Source organism: Anser cygnoides, chromosome 2 (assembly GCF_040182565.1).
Source record: "Anser cygnoides isolate HZ-2024a breed goose chromosome 2, Taihu_goose_T2T_genome, whole genome shotgun sequence".
In the NCBI taxonomy this organism is placed as follows: Eukaryota; Metazoa; Chordata; class Aves; order Anseriformes; family Anatidae; genus Anser; species Anser cygnoides.
In genome coordinates this window covers 122,968,319-122,996,031 of record NC_089874.1, presented here as the reverse complement: position 1 = coordinate 122,996,031, position 27,713 = coordinate 122,968,319, and the positions used below count along the sequence as shown (strand labels likewise).

Here is a 27,713-nt window from a genome sequence, read left to right as displayed (position 1 = left end):
TGGTAGTCCGCTGATTTTCGTGAAGAAAGGCAGCAGAAATCATAATCAGCGTGCTTTGGGGGAGGACAGCATTTTGTTGATCTTTTGAGGATGAATACATCAATGGCAACATGAGGAAGATGAAACTTGGGCATCACAGTTTCTTTAGAGTTTGACTGTATGGACATACACAGCACTTGAATCCTTTATGGAAAAAAAAATCAGTAATTCAATTTTGGCTGAAATCATAGACGAGCAATAGCATTAAAACTGATGCCTATGTAAACTTACAGGGTTTTGAATTTTTTTGCTATGCAAGGCTGAACTAAAGCAGCACTTTTTTCCCCACACTTTTCACAGTCCAATAGTTGAGGCTGTTAAAAAAATAAATTAATCTGTGGTGATTATGTTGAATATAGCAAGTTCTTTCTAGACTTGTTTGTAGAACCACAGTCAAAATGAAGCCGTGGAACTCTAGTTTTTTTGAGGTTTAGATTTTCATAGATGGAATATTAAAAGCAATGTAAAATGTAAACTATACTTTGTTATGTAAAGCAACAAAATATCTATTTGTTGCTACTTGGGGCTCTCAGGTGTGGTTGTGTGGGCTTGGGTTTATTCTGCAAACTAATCTTTTGAGGAAAGGTGATTCTTAAATGTACAAGAGGTAAAGCCCTGAGTCAGGTAATGCCCTTCATGCATTTAAGATGAGGCTGCCATTCTAGCTTCTGCCCTGAGCACATTGGAGAACTTTAATTAAACAAGCAGCAATGAGGACGCAAGTTTATGTGGAGGGCCTCATGTTCCCTTTGCATTCACCAAGACCCAAAACAGAGGCCAAAGCTTGAGCTTTCTTTGCCAAGGGATGCAGGAGTCCCTCATCTGCCCACTTGTCTTAATTTCATTAAATTTAAAGCCTTCCTTAGAAGGATTTAGTCTTAGCAGGCTCAAGAGCTGTGGTGAACTGAGGAGGTGAGAAATCTTGTCACGTTTACACATTGCTAGCCTGCTTCCTTGGGAACTGGGTAGGAATAGCTGTTCAAAGAAATGCGTCAATAGAGGGCAAAAAAGCAGTGTCTTCCTAAAGATCCATCTCTGGTAATGTTTTATAAATGAGCTGCCTGACACATATTTTTAGTGTCATTTTTAAAGTTAGTTTTATCTTAGAGGGTGCTCTGAAAAGCATTCTTAGGACTTCATGACTTCGGTCAGGTTAGAGGGGATAAACAGGCAGACAACTAACAGATGGGGAGTGTTACTGGCTGACCTTTGTATATGACTAGCTACATTGCACCCAAGTCTTCCTCACTCAGCCTAACCCAGTAACCTGCTGACCTAATGCACTTGGAAGGATGCAGAGAGGGCTGACAAGTCTGACTGTCTCGTTCACACAGTGCCCCCTAGATACGTCCCCTCTGCGTTCACCCATCAGCTGGGGCCCTGCGAGCTTCCTGTGAGCTTTCCGGCTCTGTCCTCCCGCCCTACCCTTATAAGCAAACCCTGGCACCTCAGTGCCTCAGCCCCGCTCCCGCTCGGCAGAGCGAAGCCCCTTCCCCCGCTCCCCCGTTTCCCCAACGCCTGTTTAGCCCACACGGCTCCGTGACGGCCGCGATCCCCGCGCAGGACCGCCCGCTGCCCACACCGAGCCCCGCAGCTCCCCTTCCCCTCACGGCGGCCGGAGCCGCCTCACGATCGCGTCACGCGCTGCGCCCCCCCCCCAGCGCCTCACGCCGCGCAGCGGGCGCCCCCTGCCGCCCGCAGCGCTGGCCCCGCCCCCTCCCCGTCAGCCAATCAGCGCCCGCCTTTCCCCCGCCCAAAACGCTCCCCGCGCGCCTTGGGGGTGCTTCTGGCGGGCTCGGGCGCGCGCGGCGAGGTAGCGGCGGTTGGCGCCCGTTGGGGGCGCGGTGCTGCGGCTTCCCGCCCTTGGGGCTTCCCGCCCTGCACGCGCCCCCTGTCATGGCGGGAGGGGGGGGGGCCTATAGGCTGGGCCCCTCAGGGGTGTGGGGCGGCCCTGAGGGGAAAGGGGCGCCCGGCCGAGGCGGTTCGTGTGCCCCAGCCTCGGGGTTCCCAAGCACAGCCCCGGTGTGTTCAGGGTTCCTCCCAGCCTTGCCCTGGGCACCTTGTTTTCCTCAGAAGTGGCTGGTTTTATACATACTGCCCTGTTCCCTGTTCTTCTCCCTGCGTATTTTGGCTTGTTCTGTGAAAAAAATGATATTTTTTGTTGATCATGTGCATACTACCCTGCTCACTTTTTTATTCTTGTCTGTTTTGGCTTGTTCTGTTAAAAAAAAAAATGGTATTTTTTGGTTGATCACATACACAGTACCTTGCTCCTTTTTTTTTTTTCCCCGTGTCTTTTGGCTTGTTCTGTGAAAAAAAATGATATATACTTTTTCTTACAAGTTCCTTTGTACAGAGCAATGGACGATGAGGGGAAAAGCTGTATCCCTGCAGAAGTATCTGATATCTTGGAATCAGTTTCTTTTCTGGACTTGGTGGGTAACCCCTCGCCTATGGAGTCAACAGTACTGTACAACCCGGAGGAGCAGGAGGTGTGGATTGGTTTTGTGACATGCTTTCTGTTTATTTTATTTTTCAAGCTTTAGTTCAGGCAAACATTTCTTCAGTAAGAAGTGCTCTGCCCCCAAGATGTGATTATTCTGCTTAGTACTCATCGTGTACAAATAGGTTATAACCTGTAGCAAATGCAGGTGGTCAATACTCAGTGGTGCATGCTAAGCTTTTGAGGAAGAAGTAAAGGATTTCAGTAATTGTACTGAATGTAATGTGACCGTAATGTTCCTATCAGTAACCTAAAAAAGGATACAGATCCTTGTCGAAAGCTTCTTAGGTGCTTGGAAATAAAGTTTCAGTGCTCTGCTGCAGCCTGTGTTTGAAGATGGTATAACCATAGCTCATTTTTTAGAGTAGTAGGTTCCCTAATTGCACTCAGGTGGTTTAACCTTGTACACTGAGCAGTGTGCTGGTCATGGGAAGGCTGTGGGGAGCTGGTGAGACTTTGCTGAATCACGTTGCCAAAGCAGGGCCTCTGAATATCTCTGGGAAAGGAGGGAGTTTTGGGGTCCCTCAAAATCCCCCTGTCGCTGCTATCACTTCACTTCAACAGGGAGACCTTTGTATGAGGAGCAGTGTGGAAAAGCCTGTATTAGCAAGGGAGAGCTGTTGCTGTGAGGAAGGTGGTGGTAAAGAGGTGGTTTCTTGAAGGTAGGAGTGTGTCGCTCTGTTACCTGAACGCGCTCTGTACAAAATGGAAGTGCAGAAACACGGAGTGGCAATTAAAAACTGCAGCTCGAATTCAATACAGAGGGAGGCCAGAAGGTGGAGACAGTGCATTTTGCACCTCCAATAGCTTTTTTTTTTTTTTTTTTAAATCAAAATATCGGCTTCATCATAGAAAAGACCACAAAGTTGTAGGGTGACGTGGAGGAAGGGGGTAACTTCAGGGCATTAGGAGGTCGAGAAGCAAGTGACAGCTCAGGGTGTGAACCTCACAAGGAAGGAGAGAGGGAGGCAGCAAGATAAAATAGGAAACAGTACATCAGAGATGTATGCTGGCATGGTTTGGGGCTGTTCTATTTTAAAAGAGGCTGTTATAACAATGCTTTTTTTTTTTTATGAATAGGCATACCAACCTTTGAAAGTTTTCTTGAGGGTGAGGCCCTTTTCTGTAGCAGAACTGGAAAACCATGAATCTCAGGTTAGTTGTAGAATTAAGAAACAAGTTTTTTCTTCTCCCCCAAATAGATCTAGTATTGTAACCTGTGACGTTTTTTTTTTTAAAGCCATGTACTTCTTCTGGATAGAATTAGTGGATACCTGTGTAAATGACTTTATCACAATTTTTACTAATTTACCCAATACAGACCTGTAGCTCTTGTGAAACAACATTGGTATGTTATTTAAAAGTTGTCACTCTTGTCTCTGTACACAGCTCAAAAAATGAAAGTTTCATGTAATATATCATGTACTTCTAAGAGTAATACACGTATTTGACCCTTGAGTTTCTTGGGAATGTCCAAAATGCTTGGTCTTGGTTGATTTGCTGCTCTTCTTCCTGTCATTTTTTTCTATAACTTTTACAGTTATAACTTTTACAGTTTATTCTGTCACTTCTAGATGCTTTGGTGTTTTACACACACACGTGCACGTGCAAACACAGCGATTCTCCTCCTTCCCTACTCCCCCATTGCAGACACTGCTGTACTCAGCAGTCCCTGGAGGATGAGCTCTCTGCAGTGTGTCTGTCAGCCCTGATCTTTGCAAGGCCCCATGGGCTTTATAATTTGTACCTGACCTGTTTGAAGAAGGATTTAATATTTGCTCTGATTTACTTCTTGAGATTTGCTGTTTCATTTTTTTCGTGTGTGCTCTAGCATTTAATCTGCCAGAGGTGAAACCTTTCAATTTTTTTCAGTAGGAATTTTTTCCCCAATTTCAATATAGTTTTCCCTAGTCAGTCCTTGTTGGCTAATATGCACTGCCACAGTATTTCCAATTTGGTGTCATTCAGCCATCTGAGCTGGCTGTGAGGATAAATTAATTTACAAAATCAAATTGTTTTACAAGTTGTCTCCTATCCTTCTTTGGAATAGGAAATTCTGAATGCCTGACCATCAACGAAACTACTTGTATGCTCTTAAAAGCAGTGAGGGAGGAGAAGAATAAGTGCTGAAGACTTTTGTTTTAAAGCTTTTGTCTTCATGTAGATAATAAAATTGTTAATCTTCCAAGATGTTAGCTGTACAGTATTTTGCGTGGTATGAAGGCTTTCTCAGCCTCCCAAAACTATGAACGTTTGCAAAATCTCAGGTTAACTGATCGCTTGTTGCTTATAGAAATAATGATATATGCAAGCAAGGCATAAGCACAGGATGAAATTCTGTTCTTGATACAACTGGCAGTGATCCTACTCTCCTATCAGTGACTCTGGAGAAAGTTGTTCTGCAGATGCAGACTTAGATCAGATGGTAGGAAGAAATTCCTCACTCAGAAGGTGGTGAGGCCCTGGCACAGGCTGCCCAGAGAAGCTGTGGATGCCCCATCCCTGGAGGTGTTCAAGGCCAGGCTGGATGGGGCTGTGGGCAACCTGGGCTGGTGGGAGGTGTCCCTGCCCATGGCAGGGGGTTGGAACTAGGGTATTTTTGGAGTCCCTTTTCACTCCGACCATTTTATGATGTGGTTGGTATGTATGCTGACAGCAGTGGTCCAACTCATGCCAACTTGGTTGTGGGGTTAGCTGGGGTAGACAATGAGAGGTACACGCTACAGCTCTGCAGTTCTGACTACTTCAGGGCCTCTATTTGCTATTTCTGTGAGGCTGGAGGCAGCTGATGGCATGTGCTGCTGAGGTAGGATCCTTCTGTAGCTCATTAGGATTTAGCACAGGTAATCTGCATTCCTCATCCTGCAATTTGGAGGGGACGTTAGAGAGCACAGGGGCTTAGAGCCTGGTACAGTGAGTAAATGACTGGCCTAAACTCAGTACCCAGCCTCTCAGAGCTGCTAAATGAGTTGTCAGACCAACTTGTTATTGAGACTGCTAGGCAAAGCAGTACCTCCTGTGTACATGCTGCATGTGGATTGTTAGTGTGGCCAGCCTCTGCACACAGATGTCAGATTTAGCTACAATTGCTAATCACTGCTGCTGATACTTCGAAACACCATCAGGCTATATTGACAGTTCAGTTTGTGGTTTTGGTAGCCTGTCTGGTGTAAAATCAATTTTCCTGTTGTATTGTATTCTACGTTTACCTAGTGATGTGAATGCCAGGTAATTGTATCTTGCCTTTTACTTAGTTGGGCAAAAGCAATCAAACTAGACTTGAAACTAATTCAGGTTCCTTCACTACTGATAACACCATCTATCAATCAAAGGGTATGCTTCAAATTTACTTCATTTATGCTATTCATAACTTGTTTCACATTGCCTTTTTTCCACTTCAATCATTTTAAGGTTCTCTATAGCTTTGTTTTCATAGCTTTTATACTGCAAGCCCCAGTCACAAAATACTAGGGTTTGGAAACGGCAGCTTGGGGTGGGAGGTGAGTAGGGAGAGGAAGGGAAGGGTGGAAAGGGAAGGAGGCAGGGGAAGGGAAAAAGAAGGAGAGGGGCACAAGAGGAGAGAAAAGGGAGGGAGGAAAGGAAGAAGGGGAGAAGGAAAAGAGGGAGAGAAAAAGGGAAAGTGAGAAAAGTTGGTGAAAGGAATCCAAGAAAAAGATTAAAGCTCTTAGAAGGCTCCAGACAATTGCCTTAACTTTATCTACACCCTGGTTTTCATGTGAAGTGACTATCTCCGGAGTTGTTACACACCTCAAAAGAGATTATCTATAAACTTTGCAAGAGTTCAGAGTTGTGGTAAATGGATGAAAACATTAGCTTTATTTACATAGGTTTTTACCTAAATAATTGTGATGTTTTAGTTTACCTTCTCTTGTTTTTTTTTTTTTAAGGGTTGTGTAACTATTGAAGATCCCCAGACAGTAATTCTTCATGCACCCAAAGAGTCTTCTGCGATGAAAAACAGTGAGAGAGGGATTGGTCAGTCTGTGCACAGGTTCACCTTTTCTCAGGTAAGCAAACTTTTTTTCTTGTTTTTAGTTACAGTTATTTTTAGTTATTTATCCACTGTAGTGATAAAAATTGGAGTCTTTCTACTACGTTGTGCAATTTGATTTGTCATCTTTGGTACTGTGGCATTAAAAACCCAGCAGACTGCTTATTATTTACTTACAGGCTGTCAAGAGAGCTGTGTTACAATGCAGTTTCCTATTAAATGAGACAAGGAAGCTTCTTTGGCAGCTCTGTTTTTTCTTGGATTAGATGCCACAGGCGCTTCTTGTAGGCACAAACTTACTGTGTTTCTGCTGTTCCTGCAGATGTCCTCATCTGGAAAGTGTTACAGGAAATTGCATGTTTAAAGGGACTTATGTAAGCATGTGTTTAGGGACTTACTTTTGAAAGAACAGCAGCCTAACTGCTTAAACCTTCTATAATGGAGAAAAATTTCTTAATTCTGTTACCTACTACAAAAACTTCTGTTCTTACCATATCAAAAGAGAAACAATTCCAGGTTTTGACTCATTTAGGCCGCTGTAACTGCTGATCTTCTCCTCAGTTGCGGGTGGTTGGTACAGAGGAGGAGGGAGCTGTGCATCACTAGCAGAGCTGTTGAAGGTATCCATTAAACAGTACGTGCTGAGTAGTATTCTGAGCAGTTTATTTTAGAAGTAGGAAAATACTTTTAAAGAATCTGAGTATCTCTAAGAATTTAGCAGGCGTTCTGCAGAAAACAAGCTGATATCTCCTACTCAGCTTGCTCTGACAAAACTAGTCACTGCTGTTTAGTGTTCAATGCTCTGATACGTTAAGCTTCTTTATGCACGTATCGTTCACTTCTTCCATTCTCTTCCCCAAGGTCTTTGGACCAGAAACTTCTCAAAGTGAATTTTTTGAAGGCTCAACAAAAGAGATAGTAAGAGCGTACGTTAATGGAGTGAATGGACTGGTGTTTACTTATGGGGTTACAAATGCAGGCAAGACATTCACTATCCAAGGTATAAAGAGTTTGCCAAAAAGCATCTATATCAACCAAGTCAAAATTCAATGAGAAGTTTGTACAAATATCTAAACTTTGATCTCCCCTTATTTTAAGGAACTTCAAAAGATTTTGGTATTTTACCTCGCTCACTTGACATGATTTTTAACCACATAAGGGGAAGACAGTATCTGAAGATGAACTTTAAGCCATATTTGAGCAGTGATGTTAAGAAACTAGAAGATGCACAAGTTAAACAAGAAGAAGCCATTAAAGCTGCTATTCTTGCATCACTGAAAGAGGTCAGTGACCGAATACTTCCTTATTACTGTATAAAGCTTCTTAAATACTTGATATCAGGTGATCTGTTTCACTATTGATTCTTTAGATTTCTGTTAGTCTACAGTATAGATTCTTTATGAACTTTGACATAATAAGGCAGCTGGTGGTTTTGGGACTCGGGATAAACTGCAAGAACTTTCTGCAGCAGCACACAGTTCAAAACAAAATCTGTTGCAAAGCCAAAGCCTGGATTTCCACAGAGGGGCAGTTCTCCAAGTGGTGGCACCTAGCCCTTGAAAAGCCTCTGAAAGAGCTGACCCATCTTAAAACCTGCTTCTCGTCGTTGCTTACTGAATCTTCTTTGGGGTCAGGTCCTCAGACTGCTTCTCTGGGCAGCTGCTCAAATTCCAGTGCTAGTTCAGAGGAGATGATGGCAACTCTTCAGCAGGGGCAGGAAAGAGGAGGAGTCTCTTTTGGTGGAAGATGGTTTTAAGGCAGGTTAAAAACTTGTAAACCTGTGGTTTATATATGCGGTTTCATATAGAAAGTTCTCTGATAACAGCAAGTAAAATGAAATGCCACAAAATGATTTTCCTAAAAGGACTGCAGCCTGCTTTAGGGGGATTTTAGGTATCTTACTGGTCTCTGAGTCAATCACAGGATGGCTTGGGTTGGAAGGGACCTTTAGGGATCATCTAGTTCAACACCAAGACTGTCGGTATAATAGCTCCAATAGCAGAGACTTCTCTATATCTAGTGAGTTCTGTTATTTGCAGGGTAGGAAACGGCTCTCATCCAAAAATGGGCACCCTTGTATGCTTGACTTTCCTATGCTTGGAAGTCTGTTTGCAAATTTTCACAGGATGTCTGGCTTTTTTTCCTTATGTTCTGATCATTTACTTCTGGTAAATCAGAAGTACGATTCCATGTTTTATGCCAAAATTCAGTAGGTTCAGCTGATTATGATTCAGAGCAAGTCTGAATGAATTCTGGGAAGTATAGAAGTAACAATTGCCTGGGTTTTCTTCTTTTTTTGGCCTTTAATACAAACATTCTTCAAGTACTTGGTTAGCTCAGGAAGAATATCCTTCTATGACTCCAATTCATATGTAAAGTTCCCCTCTAAATTCTATTGTTTAATTTAAATTCTGCAAAGTGAACTTTAGTCAGTCTGATCAACTTTTGAGGTAAGACCTCAGACTAAAAAATCTAAAAGGTCTGAAGACTGTGTATTTATTTTGTGAGTCTTAAAAGCTCACTCATACTTTGTGTGTGTGCTTGTGCAGGGGGTGAGGGTCTTGTTGAGGGTCTTAAAGAAAAATTGAGATGATCAGGAGGATAGAGGGTAAATATTTTTTAAAATCTTTATGCAACCTACCAGCTTACAAGAAGGAACAAGCAGGAAGTCAGAGTCTAGAACAGGAGGTCAAATGCTGGTTTTGAAGATAATGCCATACTTCACAAACATTCCTCTCTGTTAAGTCACTGTCTGACTTTGCTAATAGTTTAGCTGCTGAATGTTACAGTAGGTGATCTAGATGCTGATGCGCTGCAGTGAAAAGCAAGCAGGACTCCACCATCAGGAAAGAAAGGTAAAAATAGAAAATAATGCGTAACAAGAACTTGCTTACATGTTACAATGCTTCCATGCTGATAGCTCAGCTGTCCCCCATGCTGAAGGCATGCTTCCTGATAGCTTGTGAATAGCATCACTGTTCGGATGCTCGCTCAGGCTTGTAATCTGAGAGCAGATATGGTTTGGTGGGCTTGGTTTTGGTTTACATGGATTTCTGTGGGCCCTTTTCCCAGGCTCAGTTTACAAGTCATGCAGAAAGAATCTGCTGTTCCTTTCGTTCTCTGTTTAAACTGCTCTGAATTACCGTAATACCCTTGTATTTAATGTTCTGCTGTTTGTTTGCTATACAGTACTGCTGCAAAAACTTGCTTGGTGTACTTTGCACCCTGTTTCCTTCCCTTTACTTGTTCTTTTCACTGGGTTAAATATTGCTTTTTGCTGTATTAAAAGCTGCTTTACTGACACTCCTATTCCCACCTGCTCTCTTACTTGCTATTAAATGTCAGCCTCTGTCACTGGCAGACAAAGTCAGTTCCTGTTCCCACTTGTTTTCAGTCAGTCTTAGTGTTCTTCCCTGTAATCTTATGATTTGAAGAATAGTATAGAATCATGGCTAATTCACTCAGGTTTAAAATCTTGTTACAAAACCTTATTTGTTATCATGTGCACAAATATTTTTTACATTCAGTTTTTCATGGGTGTACACATGCGAGTCTCTCTCCCTGCTTTAGAATTTCTCTTTGTACTTTACAAAGGGAATGAATAGAGTCCCAGCTTGTGGTTTTACTTGTAACTACTCAAGCAACATAAACATACTGACAGTGCAGTCTTTGTAAAATGAACACTTCTAAATTAATGGCAATGAAATTGCATGCTATTTACGTTTTATAAAGGCGAGATCTGGCTTTGTACTCTGTACTTTGCTATTTGTGAAGATTACATTTTAGATATACTAAGTGGGTACCATAGGCATCAGTAGGTAATCCATAATAATGATGCATAATAAACATCTCCCTGCACTCTAATAGTTAGACCATGGTGTGACTTTTGCTGCTTTTTTGAATCTGTTCCTCTCTTCTGCTGTCGGATGACCTCCATTTAGCTTTGGGTTTGGGGAAATCCATGCGAATGCCCTAATGAGAACTTACACAGGTGCATAAAATATGGGGAAGCAGGGAGGGAAGTCCTACCTGGAGATGTAGGAATCTCTAACTAGTAGGAGATGCTACTTCTGTTACACCTGTTGTCCTAGAGATAATTTGAAGCCTATGCTTTGACAAGTCTTGGCAGGTTTTTAAATTTTGTTGACGTGAAGAAACTTAGCAAAGGTGTGTACTCAAAATGTGCTGTTATCTATACAGAATTTTTATGGCCTTTTAATTTAGTCATAGGCTGTTGGTTTATCAGATCTTTGAGTCCTTTAGGAATCCATCGCTTCCCTTTGGTGTGAGGTCTTAAAAAGTAAGTTTGACTCATGCTCACAGACTTGGCACGAGCCTGTGACTTTTATTTGTTAAGTGCTGCTTTTGTCTGTCCTTTGCCCCCTACCCTGCCACCTGTCTCTGGAAGAGGCTTATTTCTCCAGTTCGGTTGACCCAAAATACTGTTCAGACTTGTCCACTAGTCCATAAAGGCGCTCTGGGCAGTCACAATCTGACAGATGTCCTTGTTTCTCCCTGAACTGTAACGTCTCTCCTATAATAGTGGCAAGTGGCCCCCAAGACATGTTGCTTGGAGTAGCAGAGGGCAATAATTCTTGTGAGGAGGGAAAGAACACGTGCTGATTTGAGTTCAGTATTGTCAGAAACATTTCTATCACAGCTGGAGTCAGGGTGGCTTAACAGTTTATGCTAGTTCAATATTTAAATCTTAAATACTCGAATGACTGTCACGTTTCACTTCTGCTGGTCTAGTAGTCCGTTCATTTGGATGTAACAGTCTCTTGTTTCCTCCAGGAGACGGAAAGTATCTCAGGTGCTGTTACAAATATGTGTCACGTGGAGTTGACTTCTTCCAACTGTACTTCAAAAAATCAGCCTTCTGATCTACTAGGTAAGTCTTTGGGGGGAAAAATGAACTTAGGAATATAAGTGGGTAACTATTGGTGGATTTAAAAATCTCTATACTGCACTACAAATCAAAAAACTTTACCAAATTTAAATAGTTGAACTCGGAGGAAGAGTAACAGTGTAAAATATGTTGTCATAGCTTTGCTCCTTTTGGGGGGAGAGGGAGATCTCATTCTGCAAAACTAATGGCTAACGTGCTGAAAGCTTGCATTAGAAGGGGAATAGCTTAGAACTTGTGCATGTTCTGGGTACACATGGCTGCTATGAAGTATGAAGATTTCTGGGTAAACTCAGTTTCCAGTACTTATATCTCGTTGTACAATGCATATATACAAACCTCCTCGTGTTATAAGGTTCTATATACTGCCTCAACATGAGAGGCTACTAAGATATTAAGATTTATTCATGTCATTTGACCACTAAACTATTTTTCTTTTTTGGCTAGGAGAGAAGAACTTTGTTCCACTTGACACACCTAGGACCAATACAGGCCAAAGAACACAAGCATCTGTGTGGATTTCCTTTTGTGAGATTTATAACGAATATGTGTATGATCTATTAAGTGTGTTATCTACATCTAAAAACCAGAAGCGTAGAGTCTTAAGAATTTGTGAGGATCAAGGAGGCAATTCTTATATTAAAGGTAACAGTGCTGCTTATGACCTCAGCAGTTTCACAGAATGTCTTTGGAGATCAGAAGTGTAAAAGGTCTCTTTTCACAGACTTAAAGTGGATTAACACTCAGAGTACTGAAGAAGCCTGCAAGATACTAAAAATAGGAAACAAGAACCGAAGCTTTGCTTGTACTAGAATGAATGAGCAATCAAGTAGGAGGTTTGTTCCTCTCTTTATAAGAATACTCTGTCTCTCTTCTTTTAAGGATGGGGAGGCGGGGAAAGGAGGAGAAAACTTCAGAATATCTGTGAAATGAACCACTCTTCAACATTAGCTTAAGACTTTCCTTGATTCTGGTTTTATTATTGAAATTCTTTCTGGAAGAAAGCTTGGACAAGTGTAGAGAAGCCCTTTGACCTCAGCAGTAGCTGGACTTGGGTTGCCATTCATGGCTTTGGACAACAAAAAAGATCAAGTCTTATCTATTTTTGAGTACTATCAGGCCTATAGATTTTAACAAGTGTTAATGACTGATTGGGGAGGGCTGCGCAAAGACTTTGAAGGAAAAGTTGGATAATTCTGCCAAGAATTATACTGCCAGCATGAAACCAGGAGCCTGTCAATAGGGAATGTAGGAAGGAGTGAGTCTTGCAGTGCCTTTTGGTGCTGCAAGATTGCTGTTCTGTAGTTGAGCTTGCCTGGTATCTTAAGATTTAAGACCCTAGCTCTTAGCCAGCTTTGGGAGGGGAGTTAAGGAGAGACTGGTTTAATCAAATGGGAGGAAGTTAATAAAATAAGGTGGTATATTTTCTGTTGAAACCATCTTCCTAATTGTTTCTAAAGTCCTCTTACTAATTTGTTTCTTAAGTGTGGAGGGACATGCTGCATATTCAACTAATATAATCATGGTGTTACTGAGGCTGCTTTTTCTCTAAAAAGCAATAGCTACACATTTTGTATTAGCTAACAACAGCTTCCATCAAATCTCAAGCTATGCTTCTACATGAATTTCACTAAAGATTATAGTGCAGAATAGAAATGTGTGCTTTTCTGGCAGAGTTTTGTGCCTAGCATGTAATATTTATTTAATATTTATTTGCTCAAGAGAATGCACTGACTTAGACTTAGCTTGTTCCTGAACCATGCTGTGTGTAATTTGTTTTTTTATTTTTAAGAAACTTCACTCTTTAATTGTGGGTTGGTGTTGAGGGCTAAAGCACTGCTTTAAATCTTTACTGGAGAATTTTGTCTCCTATAGTACATGCTTCCTGATTTACTGGATAAACTGGGGACAGGGCACTTATGGCTCTGGAGCTTTCTTTGGTATCAGTTAGCATATGTCCATTTTCTTGCCTTTGCAGCTTGATGTCTGAAACAGAATAACTATGGCATTTCAAGTATTGAAAATTCAACCGTTCTGGAAAACTGAGAATAATTTTGAGACCAAACAAATAATTGTGTATGTTGAGAACTAGAAAGAATTACAGCATTGTTTAACCTTAACTTGGTCCCTAACCTATTCATTTCTAGGAAGTTAATGCTTCAGATTCACTGAGTTAAGATACCATCTACATTTTGTATACCAAGTGGCCACCTCAGTACTCATTTTCTGATCAGTAGACTTCAGGGAACTGGCTTTTTTTTTTCAGGACAGCTTCCAGGTTTCATGCAATATTTTTCCTTCCCCTGTATAGAAGAAAACGAGAAGTTCCAAAATAAAGCTTTATTTCTGCCTTTTGCTGCTGGATGAATGCACTGCAAAAGTAACTACTGTAAATCAGTGAATTCTTGTTCTTTTGCACTGAATTTTATGTAACATTACACATTTTACTTTGCTTCAGTGGCTGCTTAATTCTCATAATTCTGGTTACTAAAAAGGGCTTATTTCCATTCCAGTCACAGTATATTCTCAATCCGGCTGCTAAAGCTAACTGATGAACATCAACCACATGTTCTTGGAGTTTCAGAGTAAGTGAATGCTTCAGCTGATTACCAGAATGTAAATATTTTAGCATGCTTACACCTTATCAGATTTTCTAAACTGGTGAACTCTCTTTTAATACAAAAACCAAGTCATCTGATTGCTGAGAAGGAAATCAGAATTGCACTGGCTGCATAAAACCGACTGGACACCTGAGAGGGCAACATTTCTACTCCTGTCCCTCTTACTCTGTAAAAGCTTGGCTGAGGGAACCTGTTAAAACTCTATCAGTAATACATATATTTGGGGAAATATCTTGTGTAATGGAGGGGTGGGAGTGGGGACAAAGCAGTACTCGGTAATACAACACTAAAATATTCAGGTCAGCAAAATTCAAAGGTTTGGCTGATAGAAGCCAACCTCTCAAGTCAGGGAGCAGCAGCCAACACTGAAGACTGAAGGTGCAAGCTGTACCAGTTTATGGGTTGAATATCTGTGGCTGCACATTTGGTGTCCACCTGGAACACAAATTCAAGTTTATTTTCACTCAAAAAGAATGTGGGTGACATGCTCTGGGCCTGCTCTGTGGTGTAGACTACAGTAGGAGGGGATCAAGGGATTTGCTTGGAAACTGTTCTCCTCATCTAGAATACTACTGTAGGCACACCTGATTAGAGCAATTATTAAGTCCTTACACTTCTCTTCTGATTTAGAGGAAGTGGCCTAATCTTTTGGCTATTTAAATGATTGTTCAGTTTTTTTCCCTGATTAATTATCTATTTAGTTTGACATGGAGGAATGAAGGCAGTCCTGCAACAGAATGTTTTTGTTCATTCATAGCTCCTACTGATCTGTCTCTGCTGAGCAGAGATAGTAACAAATACACCTCACCATGAAATAACACCTTTTAGTGTCAGATGTTACCGTGATTAAAAATTCTAAGATCACCCGAGGAAATGACTGCTGCTGTATTCCTTACCGCTTCCTGTCTAGTGTATTCTGCTGTCAAAGCTTGCAGCTGTTAGATGAATGACAGTTGGTATGTTGCTTAAGCTTTTTTCTAAAAGCTGTTAATCTTGTACTGATAGAGATAGATAGAGATCATAAGATTGTAGCCTTTCACACAGTTCAAATATGTGCCTTATTAGTTGCCTTATTAGTATGACTAGTATGTATAGTATTAATATGTACTTCAAATGTGTGAAAGGCTACAATCTTATGAAGATGATATATAAATAAATATGTAAGTGAGCAATAGTTGGGTTATGTAAATTATCTAACTTCCAGATCTTCCTGTATTTTAAGAGCTCTCAATATAGTAAGTAAAAGTGAAATTCCTTGATTAACCAGGCTAATTTTCTGATTGTAGCCTGCTGTGTCACAAGGGACAATTCAGTGGCCTGACTTTAGAAGCACATAATTGCTATAGCCAAGCAAAGAACTCTGAGGTGTTCTGGGAAAGGCTTCTGGCTGCTTATTTGCAGAAGAAAACCACTTCTGCATCCAAAAGAGGCAGACTATTGAAGCATGCTAGTATCTTCTGTCCTTGTGTTCCTTGAACTGTGGAAGATGGTCAAAGTGCAAAACTGTTTATGCATTTCTCTCACGTTGTCTGGAAACACTTAAATTGTTATTGCCACAAAATTTGAGTTCCTAAAGTGATTTTTTTTGTAATGTAAGAATGCCTACAGAGTTTAAAATGAAGCCTACAAGCAGCCTTCTTTAAGGATGCTGAATAGACTGCCTCAGGAGCAGCAATTTTATTGAAATATCTTTATATACAATGGGAAAACAGTTCAGTGCTGTTGTGCTAAATACCTTGCATGGTGCCTTCTGGACAAGGTACGTAATAAGTACAACTTATTCCATGATCTAGGTGGGCTGACATGAGTTACACATTTACAACTTAGATGTATAAAGAAATAAAAAACAAACTCTATTTTTATGCTGTTTAGAAACATGTTTGTTTGTGTGTTCTGGATAATTCTTGCATGCAGGTTGTCCTTCTGTGACTTGGCTGGATCAGAGAGGTGTAATAAAACACAAGCCTTTGGAGACAGACTAAAAGAAGCAGGAAATATTAATAATTCCCTTCATATCCTTGGAAAATGCATTGCAGCACTGAAGCAGAATCAAAATCCAAAGTAGGTAAAGAGTTGTAAACATCATGCTGAGTGTTAGGTTGAAACCCTAAGCGTCCGTTTATGCTTCTGTGAGGGATTCACATAGTAAGAGGAAAATATGAATCTGTAAAATATTGTTAAGCCTTCTTTATTGCAGATGTCACTGGAATACCTGAATTTAAAATTTTCTTTAAAACTGTGGAGAATAAAAAAAAAAGGGGGGGGGGATTAGCAGCAAGACTACCAAGTTTTTTCTTAGTGTTTTCATATAAGCAATATACTTCCTGTATTTTTTGAGGTGGAAGGGAGTAAGACAAAACAAATCATACAGGTGAACTCATCAGACAATTGACAGATGTCCTGTACTTAGATATTGGTACAAGCCAAAATGGTTTTCTAACACTAGGGAACAGCGATGCAGGCACTTCACTTCTCTTAGCTTTAAATATTTTAATTTGTTGGAGAGCTTATGAGAAAAGAAAGACTTTGATCTTTGAGACAAAATAGTTTAGGTTCAAATATGAGCATCTTACTTGATCTGTTTCCTGAAAGAAACAGAATTAAGCCAAGCTGCAGTATCACACAGGCCTTTTCACTTTTTTCTCCACATTTTCATTATTTTTTTTTCTACGAGGATGAAGCCAAGCTATATTCCATTCAGAGAGAGCAAATTGACTCGTCTGTTTCAGCCATTCTTCTGTGGAAAAGGCAAAGCTTGTATGATTGTAAACATCAATCAGCATGCTTCCATGTATGATGAAACACTGCATGTAATGAAATTTTCAGCTATAGCCAAACAGGTAAGGGTGCATCTAATTTGCTTGCTATTCTGCAGTTTTGCTAGCATTTTGTGGAATGATCACATAGTATGGACTTCAGTGATTAGGACTGTAGATGTGTCGTATTAGTTCTTGTGCACAGTTTCTCTCTATGGCTTCCAGTAGTCTGGCCTGTCCTCAAACCTGTTTGTGGTAGCAAGACAAGATAGCCGCAGCTGTCTGTGGCTTGTTGAGGACTGTACCACAGACACTGAAAAGTAGTCTGGGAAGTTTCAAACGTGACTGGTTATGCCGTACATTTTAGGAAGTGCAAGATTAAATTTGAAGCTTTTGATGAATTGTTTAATTTGTGTGCACTTAAGCATCTGTTTGCACAAGCTGACAATTGTTCAAAAACTTTCTAGGCGGCTAGTGGTGGTACTAAAAGAAGTAGCTTCTCATTTTGCAGTCCAGTCAAGGTCTCTTGTGCCTGCATTGCTTCTATTTGGCTAAATGCAAGTAATAACAAAGAGGGAAAGCATCTTTTTGTAAGTTAAGTCTTGAAGGTAGTGTGCTGTTCTTCTGCAGGCCTTTAAACAACAACAACAACAAAGATAAGCATACTTTCATGCTTTCTGCTAGCTCTGCTCCCAGTAAATTCAGGACTTGGAGCTGGTGTCTGGTCTTAAGTTCACTTAGTTTCCATAGAAGCTGCTTCTTGCAGGTTGTGGGATGGTGGGTGATTCTATTTCACGGCAAAAAAAAAAAAGCCCATTTCTAGTGCATGGACTAGTTCTTATACCTCTCAAGTCTGTAACGGCATGTCTAATCTCATCTCAGAATTTTTTTCTAATTATCTTTGGCTGCAGCTTTTGTAATAAGATAAGAGCATACACTGAGGAGACAAGCTTCTTTAATATGCTGTCCTATGACATAATTACTTATTATATTTCCCTAATTAGGATGAATTGCTGGATCCTGATCGCAGAATTTCAGGAAAGCAGCAAATGCTTTAGGGGTTTGCTCTCAGCTTTTCATCAGCTTTCCAGGAAACTGTGCTAAACTCTGTTATTTTAGGGGGAAAGAGAACACCTTTCTAGACAACCACACCAAGTTTGTTAGTAGATAATCTTTTCCATTTTCACTTTGCTAAAGTACTGTAGTTTTTTTTGTATAGATAATTATCTGCTAAAAGCCGTGTAAAATGTTGTTAATGTACTTGCAATCGTTATTGTAAATACAACAACACGTTCATGCTACTTCCTAGTATTCTGATTTCTGCAACATTGACAGCACTGAACATTGTGGTCACCTCTGGATTTTTCAGGTAATCCAGACAATCCTGCCCAAAAGTTTAGGTTACTTCCCACCAAAGTTAGTTGGAGGTGATGGCAAACCTATCGTACGCTTTGATGCTAACACATCTTTAGATGACCTTCCTGGCTGTACTGAAGCCTCCACAGAAGAGGAAGTGGACATCACCATTCTGAGTCACGAGGTAGATAAACATCTACTCAAAGCTGAACCTAGTAAAGCCGTTGCTATTAGCGCTGATATTAGAAACTTGTTGTAAGAGGTGTGCTGGAAGCTGTGTCAAATAAGAACTGCATACATCTGCTCAGTGTTGAGTAAACCTAGACCTAAAGCGATCTAGCTGTGAGGGAACAAATGTTGTGGGAGGTCTTCTGTGGCTTTGTAGATAAGCCAAGTGCTAAAATTTAACTGACTGCACAATGAGACAGATAAGGAAGTAGTATGTCTGTTTAAAACACAATGTTATTTAGTTGCTTGTGCTCTTGGAAATGGCAAGAGGAAGGTAAGATGTGGCATTTTAAAAACAACGTTTTATAATCTAGTGGTAACTAACCACTGATTAATATTTAAATGCCAAAATGTACCAAACCAGACATATTTTTGATAGCATAAACTGTCAAGATGGAGGGAGACTGGCTTTGCACCAGAAGAAAATCAAATTTGAAAATATTTAATCCTCAGTGCAGCCCCCATGGAAGGAGGCTTAGAGAAATGCCCATTGTGAATGTCCATCTGTATTAACATATCTTTTTGATGTGCATATCAATATGTACTTCTAGTTTCTTTTCTGAACTGAAATATGTTAAATTTAGGATCTCTTGAAAACTACAGAGAATCTAAAAGAGAAGCTAGTTGCAGAAAGGCAAAGTAAACTCCTTCTGGAGGTGAAGATACGTAGAGAGATGGCAGAAGAAATGTTCCGACAGCTGCTGGAAACAGAGGAAGCCTGGAGGCAAGTCACGTTACAATCCTATTCAAAACTGAATTCCACATATCTAAAGGCATACACTTACGTATATGCAAGACATGCATGCTCATACTATTTAGAAAAGTTAGGGCTGACTAGTTTCAAAGATTCAGATGAAAAGAGAAGAGGAACATTAAAATAAACTTCTACAGATTCGCCTCTTCCTATGTACAAGGAGAAAGTAATGCTGCTTTCTGATGAACTTTGTAACTTGCAATTACTGCAGGCTGTCCTGTCTTGTCGTTAATATTTGGCAAATACAGAAGACTGTTGTAGGTACCTAACTGAGGCTTCTGATTGCTCTAAGGCAAGCACTTGGTCACCACATGTTAATATACATGCGTGTGCTTCAGGTGGTTTGAATTGTATCTCTGAGCTCTCCTTCTGGCTTCTTGATGACTTTTGAACTTATCTTACTGTCTTATTAATGCAGGCAGCCCCAGTAACTTATGTTACTAACTTGGGGATTTCTTCAAGTGTGTCCAGATTGCTCAAGCTGAATTTACTTCCTCTTATCTCATCTCTTCTTGAAAATGGTTTCCTGCTGTTTGAGTTGCTAACAAACACTAGCCCAAAGTTAAGTTGCCAGCTGAAAGCTCTATGCTTTAACACCTCTGACTTCAAAATCGTTTGGGTGACTTTGGCCAAACACATGAAGCTAGCTATTAGTGATACTTATCTGTTGGGCTGATGTTCAGTCTCTGCTGGGCCAGATTTTAAGTTGTGACAAGACTAACATGTACTTTCTGTAACCTGAAATAATAAAACAAAGCAAACTCTATCTTTAATGAAAAGACTAAACAAACAAAAAAAACCTGCCCACACTCCCAGAAATAGGTTTCAAATATCGGGTCTGAGTGTAATCATACCTACCATTACATGTTCGTGGATTTTTTTAGTAAAACTTCTGGTTCACAGATCTTTCAAGACATGGTCTAAACCCAATACTTGAAAATATTATGCAGACTGTCTTTTTAAGTCATACTAACAGCAGTCTTATGAGAGTGATGTAGCTACAAGCACTGATCACTGGTATACCAACAGAATTCGAGATATATCAGGAGGTTTTCAGTGCCTCAACTGAAACTGAAGCAAGGACTGTGCTTACACTCTGTTAGATTTCAGGTTGAGCTTTGTTTAGCCTTGTTAAAATCACTTGAGCATTTGGGATTCTAACTGGTTGTAGTTCCTGGGGGCTGAGTGGTGTCTGTGTGTGATGGTAAAGGGTTTGTAACTCGGGTTGGTGAGTTAGTTGACAAAGGTGTGTCGTGGTGATAGAGTATCTTAATTCCTCCTAGGCATCAATTTCCACTCGTTTGAGTGCTTATGTCTGAAGTTAGCTTGATACTGGCTTACCGCTTCTGCAGCTGTAAAATACCAAGTTCAGTGTCACTGGAGATTCATGCACTTGAGCTGTGAAGTGCTTACGTAGTGTAGTGTGGTAGACCAACAAAGTACCACATAGATATTTTTACTATTAGCCACTACTATTATGACCTTCAGCTTCTAAACAAGAGTGACGTAGTTTGTGCTGAGGTCTGTAGCTGTGTTTAATAGCTCTCGTATGGAAGAGAGGAAAGGGTCAGAATAACCGCAGCAAGGCTGAGTTCAAGGGTTAAATACATACTCTTCTGTAGCATTCTGTTTGGTATGCACAACTAGAAGTTATGCCTTGATGCAAGTCTGTAAGATGATTGAGAATAGAAAGGAGACAGGGGAGAAGAGTACGTCTGTCTTCTATGTTTACTATTTATTATTAGATAAATAATGTTGGTGTTGCAAGTTGAACATGCGTAGCCAAACTCTAATAGCTGTATAATTCTAATCTGTTAAATAAACTAACATATCCTTCTCAGCAACCGCTTGGAAGATATGAAAGACAGCTATGAAGAAAAACTGGAGAGCAAATTTGAAATGTATAAGGAGGCCATCAAGAAACATGCGTACATGTGTGCAATGGAACAACTTGAAGACCATTATGTTCCCATAGAAGAATTTATAGCTGAGCAAGAGAAAGTTGAGGTATTACTTGATGGCTGCTAATAACTGTGTGCTGATAAGCTCGCCTCTTAACTGTAAATAGTGCTTTTCAGACTCATTCAGGAGTTCTAAATGTAACACTGAACATTCAAAATAACTGTAGCAGTTCAGCGTAGCTATTCTGATGCCTAAAACTATCCATACGGATAGAGATGTTTTGTGTCTAACATTACTGATAGCATATACCTAAACTTCCTAGTCTATGAGAGCCCAGTTCACTTAAATCTTTCTCTGTAATGCAATGACTGCAACACCTAGAGGGATAGTGTATACAGCAGTCTGGCTGTGTGAATATCCTTGGAATTGCAGGGTGCAGAGTGAAAAGTTAGCCTGAAAGGGCAGATGGGCAATTTAGTACAGGATTGCTATTTTAATAATGGATTTTCTGCTCTGAAGCTCTGTAACAGAGGATTATGGAAAACAAAGCAGTGATGAGAAATAAAACTTTACACAGGAGAGAGCTTAATCTGAATGTACTCACAACTAGGGCTGCTCAGTAGTTGGTGTCAGTAGGTTACTATTCCTTTGCACAGCATAAAGAGTGTGCAGCTTCTCAGAACTGCACGAGTGTGCTACCTTAGTGATAAGTATTTGTAAAAGAAGTGCACAGTAGCACATCTGGAAAGATGTACACGGGAGGTGTTTTCTCTCTGCACTCACCTGTCCAGGAACTGATCAGACATCTCAGTCCACTAATAAGCAGGATTCTCTCAAGGTGTGAGGGAAGTGTTTTCTGTTGTACATTGTAATAGGTAAACACTTCTGAGCTTACAGCTCTCTATTCAGGTGCTGACAATCAATATTGTATAGTGCAATGGCCTCTCCTTTTTCCAACTCCTTCATACTTATCTTGTATGACAAGCGTTACTTATTTTTGCACGTAATGGCTATTCTCCTCAGATGGTTGCATACCTAATTTTCTATCAAAACATTACCAGATCAAACTCTGTGGAGGTCTCCTTAGAAACAATTGTCAATAATTCTCTAGATCAGTCCTGTGTGACTTCTGATTTCTTTTGTTCTAAAACAATATTAGATCAAACGTGTTTGTTTCTTTTTGTTGTTTCCGTTTGTGTTTTTGCTGCTGTTTCTGGTTTGGCTTTTGTAAAAAATAAATGGAGATAAGTTGGGCTGCTGCTAAAAGATAAGACTTAGTTTACCTTTACTTGCTAGTTCAGGCTGGCAGATAATTAAAAATGGGCAAGCAAAATAACAAAATAACTGACTCTTACCTGCCGTTCAGACTGGAATTGAGGGTGGGGATGATGACTCAGTTACCAGAACAGTTAGTGTTTTTTTGCCTACTTAGACTCTGTTTATATGTCCACTTAAGCCACAGCTATACACCATTTTGGGGGGAGAAGCTTTTAATAGTGTTCTCTGTAGTTATATCTGCCTCTTATGCAGTTGCGTGGCCGGTATAAAGGAAGATTCAAAGCCCAAGATGGTCTTGGTAGAAAATTAGGTAAGGTTAAGTAGAAGTTTAGATAAATTCTACCATGTCCCTTTCTTTTTTTCAGGATAGAGAGAGTAAAATATTGCAATTGGAAAGACAACTTGATGAACAGTCACAGAGATTGTTGGCTCTGGGAAGTCCAAATTCAGATATACTGACTACTGAAAATGGCATGGAACTAGGTAGGAATCTAATCTGGATATTTGTTGTTCCATCTACTTTTGGTTTTGTGTATAAAATCAAACTCTTTTTTTGCCTATAGATCTTGCAAACAAGATGATGAAGAGAGCCAATGAAGGACTGCAGAAGCAATGCACAGAGAAGGATGAGGTAGCTCTTGCTTAATACTTAACAAATCTGGGAATGACAGGCCTAAATTCTGGCATGGCTTCAATGCTTTAAGATCCCACTGTGGGGATGAAAATTCCTGCAAATGGGTGTCAAGTTTACAAAAGAGTTCTTACCGAGTTGTGGATGACTCTTGTTAAAGGTTGGCTGTGTTCTGGCATTACTGTGGCTTGTAGAGGTGTCTACTGCTCTGACAAGTCACGTGGCAAACATAATATGAGGTGGAAGTAGGGAAATATATGGGCTTGTATTGTAATGTGTTGTAAACATTGCTGCTGTGGCCTTGGTGCATTCCTTCTGGAAATGCTGCCTGCTCATACACAGGGGAACAGTTAAAAGAATCTGGTAGATGTTTAGATCTAGAGCCAAAATAGTGATTTAAACCCATCCTTGCTGCGAATACTGAATTCCACCATCCACCTAAATAAGGGGTGAGGTCTCAGTCCTTTAAACAGACAAGATCCCCCAGTTCTGAATAGCCTGTAGAGGTGGAAATATGGGCTTCAGGCTGTGTTATGGAAAACAAAATACTATCTTTTAGGTAGGCATTCTCAGTCCACACCTCAAACTCATTGTAAGGCCTGTGTTAAAGAAGATGGGGAGGAGGGAAGAGATGAGCCTTGCTCCTTTCACTAGTAGCAAATAAGAGTAGGGTTTGGAGAAACAGTTCCAGCTGGTTCTAATAAACCATGTAAATGGAAAGTGAACTTAAATCCCTTTCTATTGAAAAAGTATAATCCAGAAATAACTTTTTCCTTACCAAGTTTAATGTCTCGTTTTATGGCCCTGGCATTTGTTTTCCACTCCTTGTCCTCAAGAGCTCTGCAACGTTTTCCATTTCCTGTGTCAAATTCAAATTTTAATGCTAGAAAGCAAGTTTGTCTTCTACGCTTGATTTGAGGATTCGATATTGATTCTTTTGCGAGGCTGGAAAATGTCAGTCATGGGATTGCTGCCTGGCAATAACTGAACTGAGTGTAGTTTAATGCAGCTGCTGTCATCAATGCCCTTCCACTGCTTTGCTTCACAGTATCTGTGCATGTGAGCGACTGCTTTTCTTCCCTCCCACTCAGCTGTTAAACACGGGGCAAAGGTTTTCCAGTTTAGCAATGTAGATGTTTCCCCTGCAACCGTGTAGAATTAAACATTGATATAATATTGCTGGTTCTGACTCTTTTCCCTCTCAAGACTTTATCTGCCAATATAAGAATCCATCTTCCTAGCAGAAAGGTGAAGCCTTCTGTTGTAACTGTACTCCAGGTCAGAGCATAAATAGTATTAATGAGATGAGAGCATTCTTCTAACAACTACCCGTATGGAAAAGGAGCAGACTTCTAGAAGTCTGTGCTGCTGTTCTTTGATTGCCAGGTCTGTGCAATCAATGTACAATTTCATCACAATGGCCCTTGAATACTCCAGCTGTATTTTTACTAGAAATGATGGGTTGGGACGTGGCAGGTTTGAAGAAGTAGTCTTTGTCTTCGCTGCTTTGATCTCCCAGTTTGCACAGCTCGGCATTAATCAGAAATGCTTACAGTGTCTGTATGAGTTCTAGTCAGAAACCAAATGCTTATAAAATGTGGCGTCTTGAACTTCAGTGTGTATGGGTTTTATTTTCAGCTTATAAAATCTCTGAAGTTGAAAGTACGGAAATTAAATGAAACTCTGCTAGAAGCTAATGAAGGCTACAGAAAAATGGCAGAAGAGAACAGCAGACTGAAGCATACAATCATGCTCAAGGTTTGACAGCCATTTAAAAACAACTTTAACGTGGCTTGTTTCTGCAGTTACATTTGATGTTTCTGCATCTTTGTACATGTAAAAACACTGTTCAGTCTCGCTAACTGCTTTTGATGTTAGCATAATGTTTTTGCTTGTTTTTTGTTTTCCTTTGTTCCATTCTGAAATTCCTGAACTTACACCCCTCAAGTTTCACTTTTTGGCTTAGTATCCTGTGACACAAGGCTCCTAAGACTCCTTTTTCAATTTAAGTAATAGACTCAGTTGATAGGGAAACAGTGCTGACACTTCTTGCCAATCTGAAGATGCCCCAATTTATTGTCAAGCACAGAAACTACTGCTTGGAACACTTGCGGAATCCTCTCTCCTGTCTAATCATGAAATGGTCTGCTGAGGGAGGGCAAGCAAGCTAGTACACTAATGTTAGCACAACAAAACCTAAACATTTTTGACTTGAAAGCTGTATTGGCACTCCTGCAGAGGTGCCCAAGCTGGGTAAGAGCTATGGGCAGGTAAACCACTTAATATTTCAAAAGCTTCATAAAGCTGACAGCATCTGACCTTAGGCATCAACTAGACTCTGAAGTAAAAAATGAGAAATTTGACCTTTTGACATTTTGCATCAGTGCCTCATATGTAACTTCCAGATGAAGTAAGACTGGTATCAGATAGACTTGGGACTATGCAGACAGTAACTTAATTTTCAAGTAAAGTCAGACTGAAAATTGTTCATATTGCATTTCATTTTTCTTAATTGGTGTTAAGACTTAGAAAGGTGTGTCTCTCTAACCACAAGGACTAGAGAGTATCTTGAAGACTGCGTTCTGCCCACTCAATGGATTTATTCAGTCCTGGTTAGGAAACTTATGAGTTTTGATTTGACCAGTTTTGCTTTAGTGATTAGTTTGTGGCTTAAGACTGGAAAGCCTTCTTTTTTTTGGTTCCTTGAACAACTGAAATTCTTTGCATGGTGTGGCTAAGTGTTTTAGTGTCAGCTTCTTCAGTCAGACTTAGTCTCTATATCTGATGGCCCAATAGTTTGCTGTTCTCTTAATTACATAAAAGAAATTCAGAAGAAATGGCTACTGAATAGCCACTTAGCATAGTAATCACAGGGGTGTTTACTGAAAATAGTAAAATAGAAATATAGAAAAAAATAGAAAATTAAGCTATATGAAAGTCTTTGGAGTGTTCATGCATCTAACACAGCCATATGCTCATAGGATCAAGAAATGAATAATCTTCAGAACTGGGCTAAACGTGTTCTTGAGCTTGAAGAAACAGTGTCTTCCCTGCAAAAAGAACTTGAACACAAAAAGCATTTCTCTATTGAGGAACCAAAACAACAAAAACCCCGGAGAGGTTTGTTGGCTAACCTGAAATCCACGGTAGCAGGCACTGCTAGTACACCTCTTGGTAAAGGCTGGGGCAAGTGTGAAGATGTTTCAACCCCTTCAAGAAAACATGTACTGTTTGCTCATAAAACAAAAGAATAATACTTGATTAATGAAACGTGCAGTTACTGGGTTGCTTCATCAGTCTTAAACTGTTGTTAGCTGCTTTTTTCTACCCTTAGATGCCATCCTTACTGTCATGTTAACTGACAAATGTTTAATGCAAGACTTTTTAAATCACGTTGGGTCAAATTTAGAGCTATGTAACTGTAGACCTAAACTTTTGCTTTTACTGTTGATATGGGGATGGGATTTGAGATGTATATCAATATATAAAATATGTAATATACACAATTTTAATTCTTGAGTAACTGCTATTGAGGTCTTCTGTACTTATAAATGTGATTCATGCAAAGTGGGATGTTCCTCCTCTGCTGCTTATTACCTTTTAAATATTTTGCTTTTGTTGCTGATTCCCAAAAATCAGATAGCTTGTATTTTTATAAATTAGCTTGATTCTTCAGAAAATACAGTGACTTTCACCTGAGAACTACCCTCCTGGGAATAAACTGCCCAAATTGTTTAACATTTGACCTCATAAAAGAATTAAAACGAGGTCTTATCTGGCTTCTTGCTATTTTCTGGTTAACTTGACTTTGTAAAGGAACTTGTTTTAGTGTTGTTTGACTTACCACTAAGGACATGCATTAAACTCTGAAAAATCTATTTATAATAAAGCTTTCAATTAGTAGATTAAGCTCTGACTGTTCATTTTATAAAGGTGAGAAAATCAATGAAACCAAAGAAAAGGTAAAATCATAAGCTTTGAGGCTGATCTGTCATAGTGATTGACAGGTGGTGATACTGAGCTGAAAGAATCATAGCTCTGCTTGTTCCTTACCTGTGTCTACTAACGCGATGTAAGAGCAAGACTGGGGCACGATAAAACTTGAAATAGCTTCCTTAGGGCAATTTCAGTCAGTGAGTGTGAGGTTTTCCTTAACTACTGTGAAAATACTATGCCTCTAAGAGTTGAAGAATTTTTAGGACAAAGCAGAGCCTGTAAATTAATCAGTTTCTGTTGCTTCTCATGGTGGAAGGGAACCCAGTTTGGAGTGAGAACCTTCCCCTCCTGTGGAGTCGCTAGGTGGTGCAGCCTTCCTGCGTGATACTGTAACAGCCCTTTTTGGATGTGAATGCTCTTACCAACCAGTTGCTTGAGTTGGTCTGCTCGAATGCGGTAATAAGTAATCACTCTGGTATGTCTTTAACCTGTCTGAAGAGGTAGGACTTGAGCCAGTGCAGGTCTCATGTTTTGAACTGTTTCTCTTAAATATGGATTATCTCCAGGGTAGAATTTCTAAAATATTATTCTATTCCCACACAAACTATTCTAACTATTAAAAAATATTTTGGTGTAGTGCTACAGTGCACTGAGTGCTGATCCCTTGGACAAGAAGGCTGCTGAGTACAAATTGCTCTGGACCAACAATGGTCAAACAATGGGCTAATACTAGAAACTTACTATAATATCGCTTCAAATGATTTCATGCTGTGCTTTGTTGCTGCATCACT

General features: G+C 40.1%; 1 protein-coding gene across 2 annotated transcripts; it reads left to right on the top strand.

The window, feature by feature from the left end:
* Positions 1 to 1,818: 1,818 nt before the first annotated feature.
* On the top strand, positions 1,819 to 26,889 carry LOC106039063 (kinesin-like protein KIF20A). Of its 2 annotated transcripts, XM_013185921.3 has the most exons (19): positions 1,819 to 1,852; positions 2,383 to 2,531; positions 3,623 to 3,697; positions 6,451 to 6,570; positions 7,416 to 7,554; positions 7,653 to 7,837; positions 11,349 to 11,445; positions 11,908 to 12,105; positions 12,185 to 12,296; positions 13,974 to 14,045; positions 15,996 to 16,142; positions 16,756 to 16,921; positions 18,207 to 18,377; positions 19,006 to 19,145; positions 21,017 to 21,182; positions 22,721 to 22,838; positions 22,919 to 22,986; positions 24,625 to 24,744; positions 25,968 to 26,889. In XM_013185921.3, the coding sequence occupies exons 2-19, from the start codon at positions 2,400 to 2,402 to the stop codon at positions 26,238 to 26,240; spliced, it is 2,499 nt and encodes an 832-aa protein (XP_013041375.3). In that variant the 5' UTR covers positions 1,819 to 1,852; positions 2,383 to 2,399; the 3' UTR covers positions 26,241 to 26,889. The 2 variants fall into 2 exon arrangements, with proteins under 2 accessions (XP_013041375.3, XP_013041376.3); XM_013185922.3 differs by lacking the exons at positions 1,819 to 1,852; positions 2,383 to 2,531 and adding an exon at positions 3,515 to 3,533.
* The last annotated feature ends 824 nt before the right edge of the window (positions 26,890 to 27,713 follow it).

Coding starts and splice junctions, on each gene's coding strand:
- LOC106039063 (XM_013185921.3), top strand. CDS start 2,400: ATGGACGATGAGGGGAAAAGCTGTATCCCTGCAGAAGTATCTGATATC. Junction 21,183..22,720: donor CTGAGCAAGAGAAAGTTGAG/GTATTACTTGAT, acceptor TCTTTTTTTCAG/GATAGAGAGAGTAAAATATT. Junction 24,745..25,967: donor AGCATACAATCATGCTCAAG/GTTTGACAGCCA, acceptor ATATGCTCATAG/GATCAAGAAATGAATAATCT.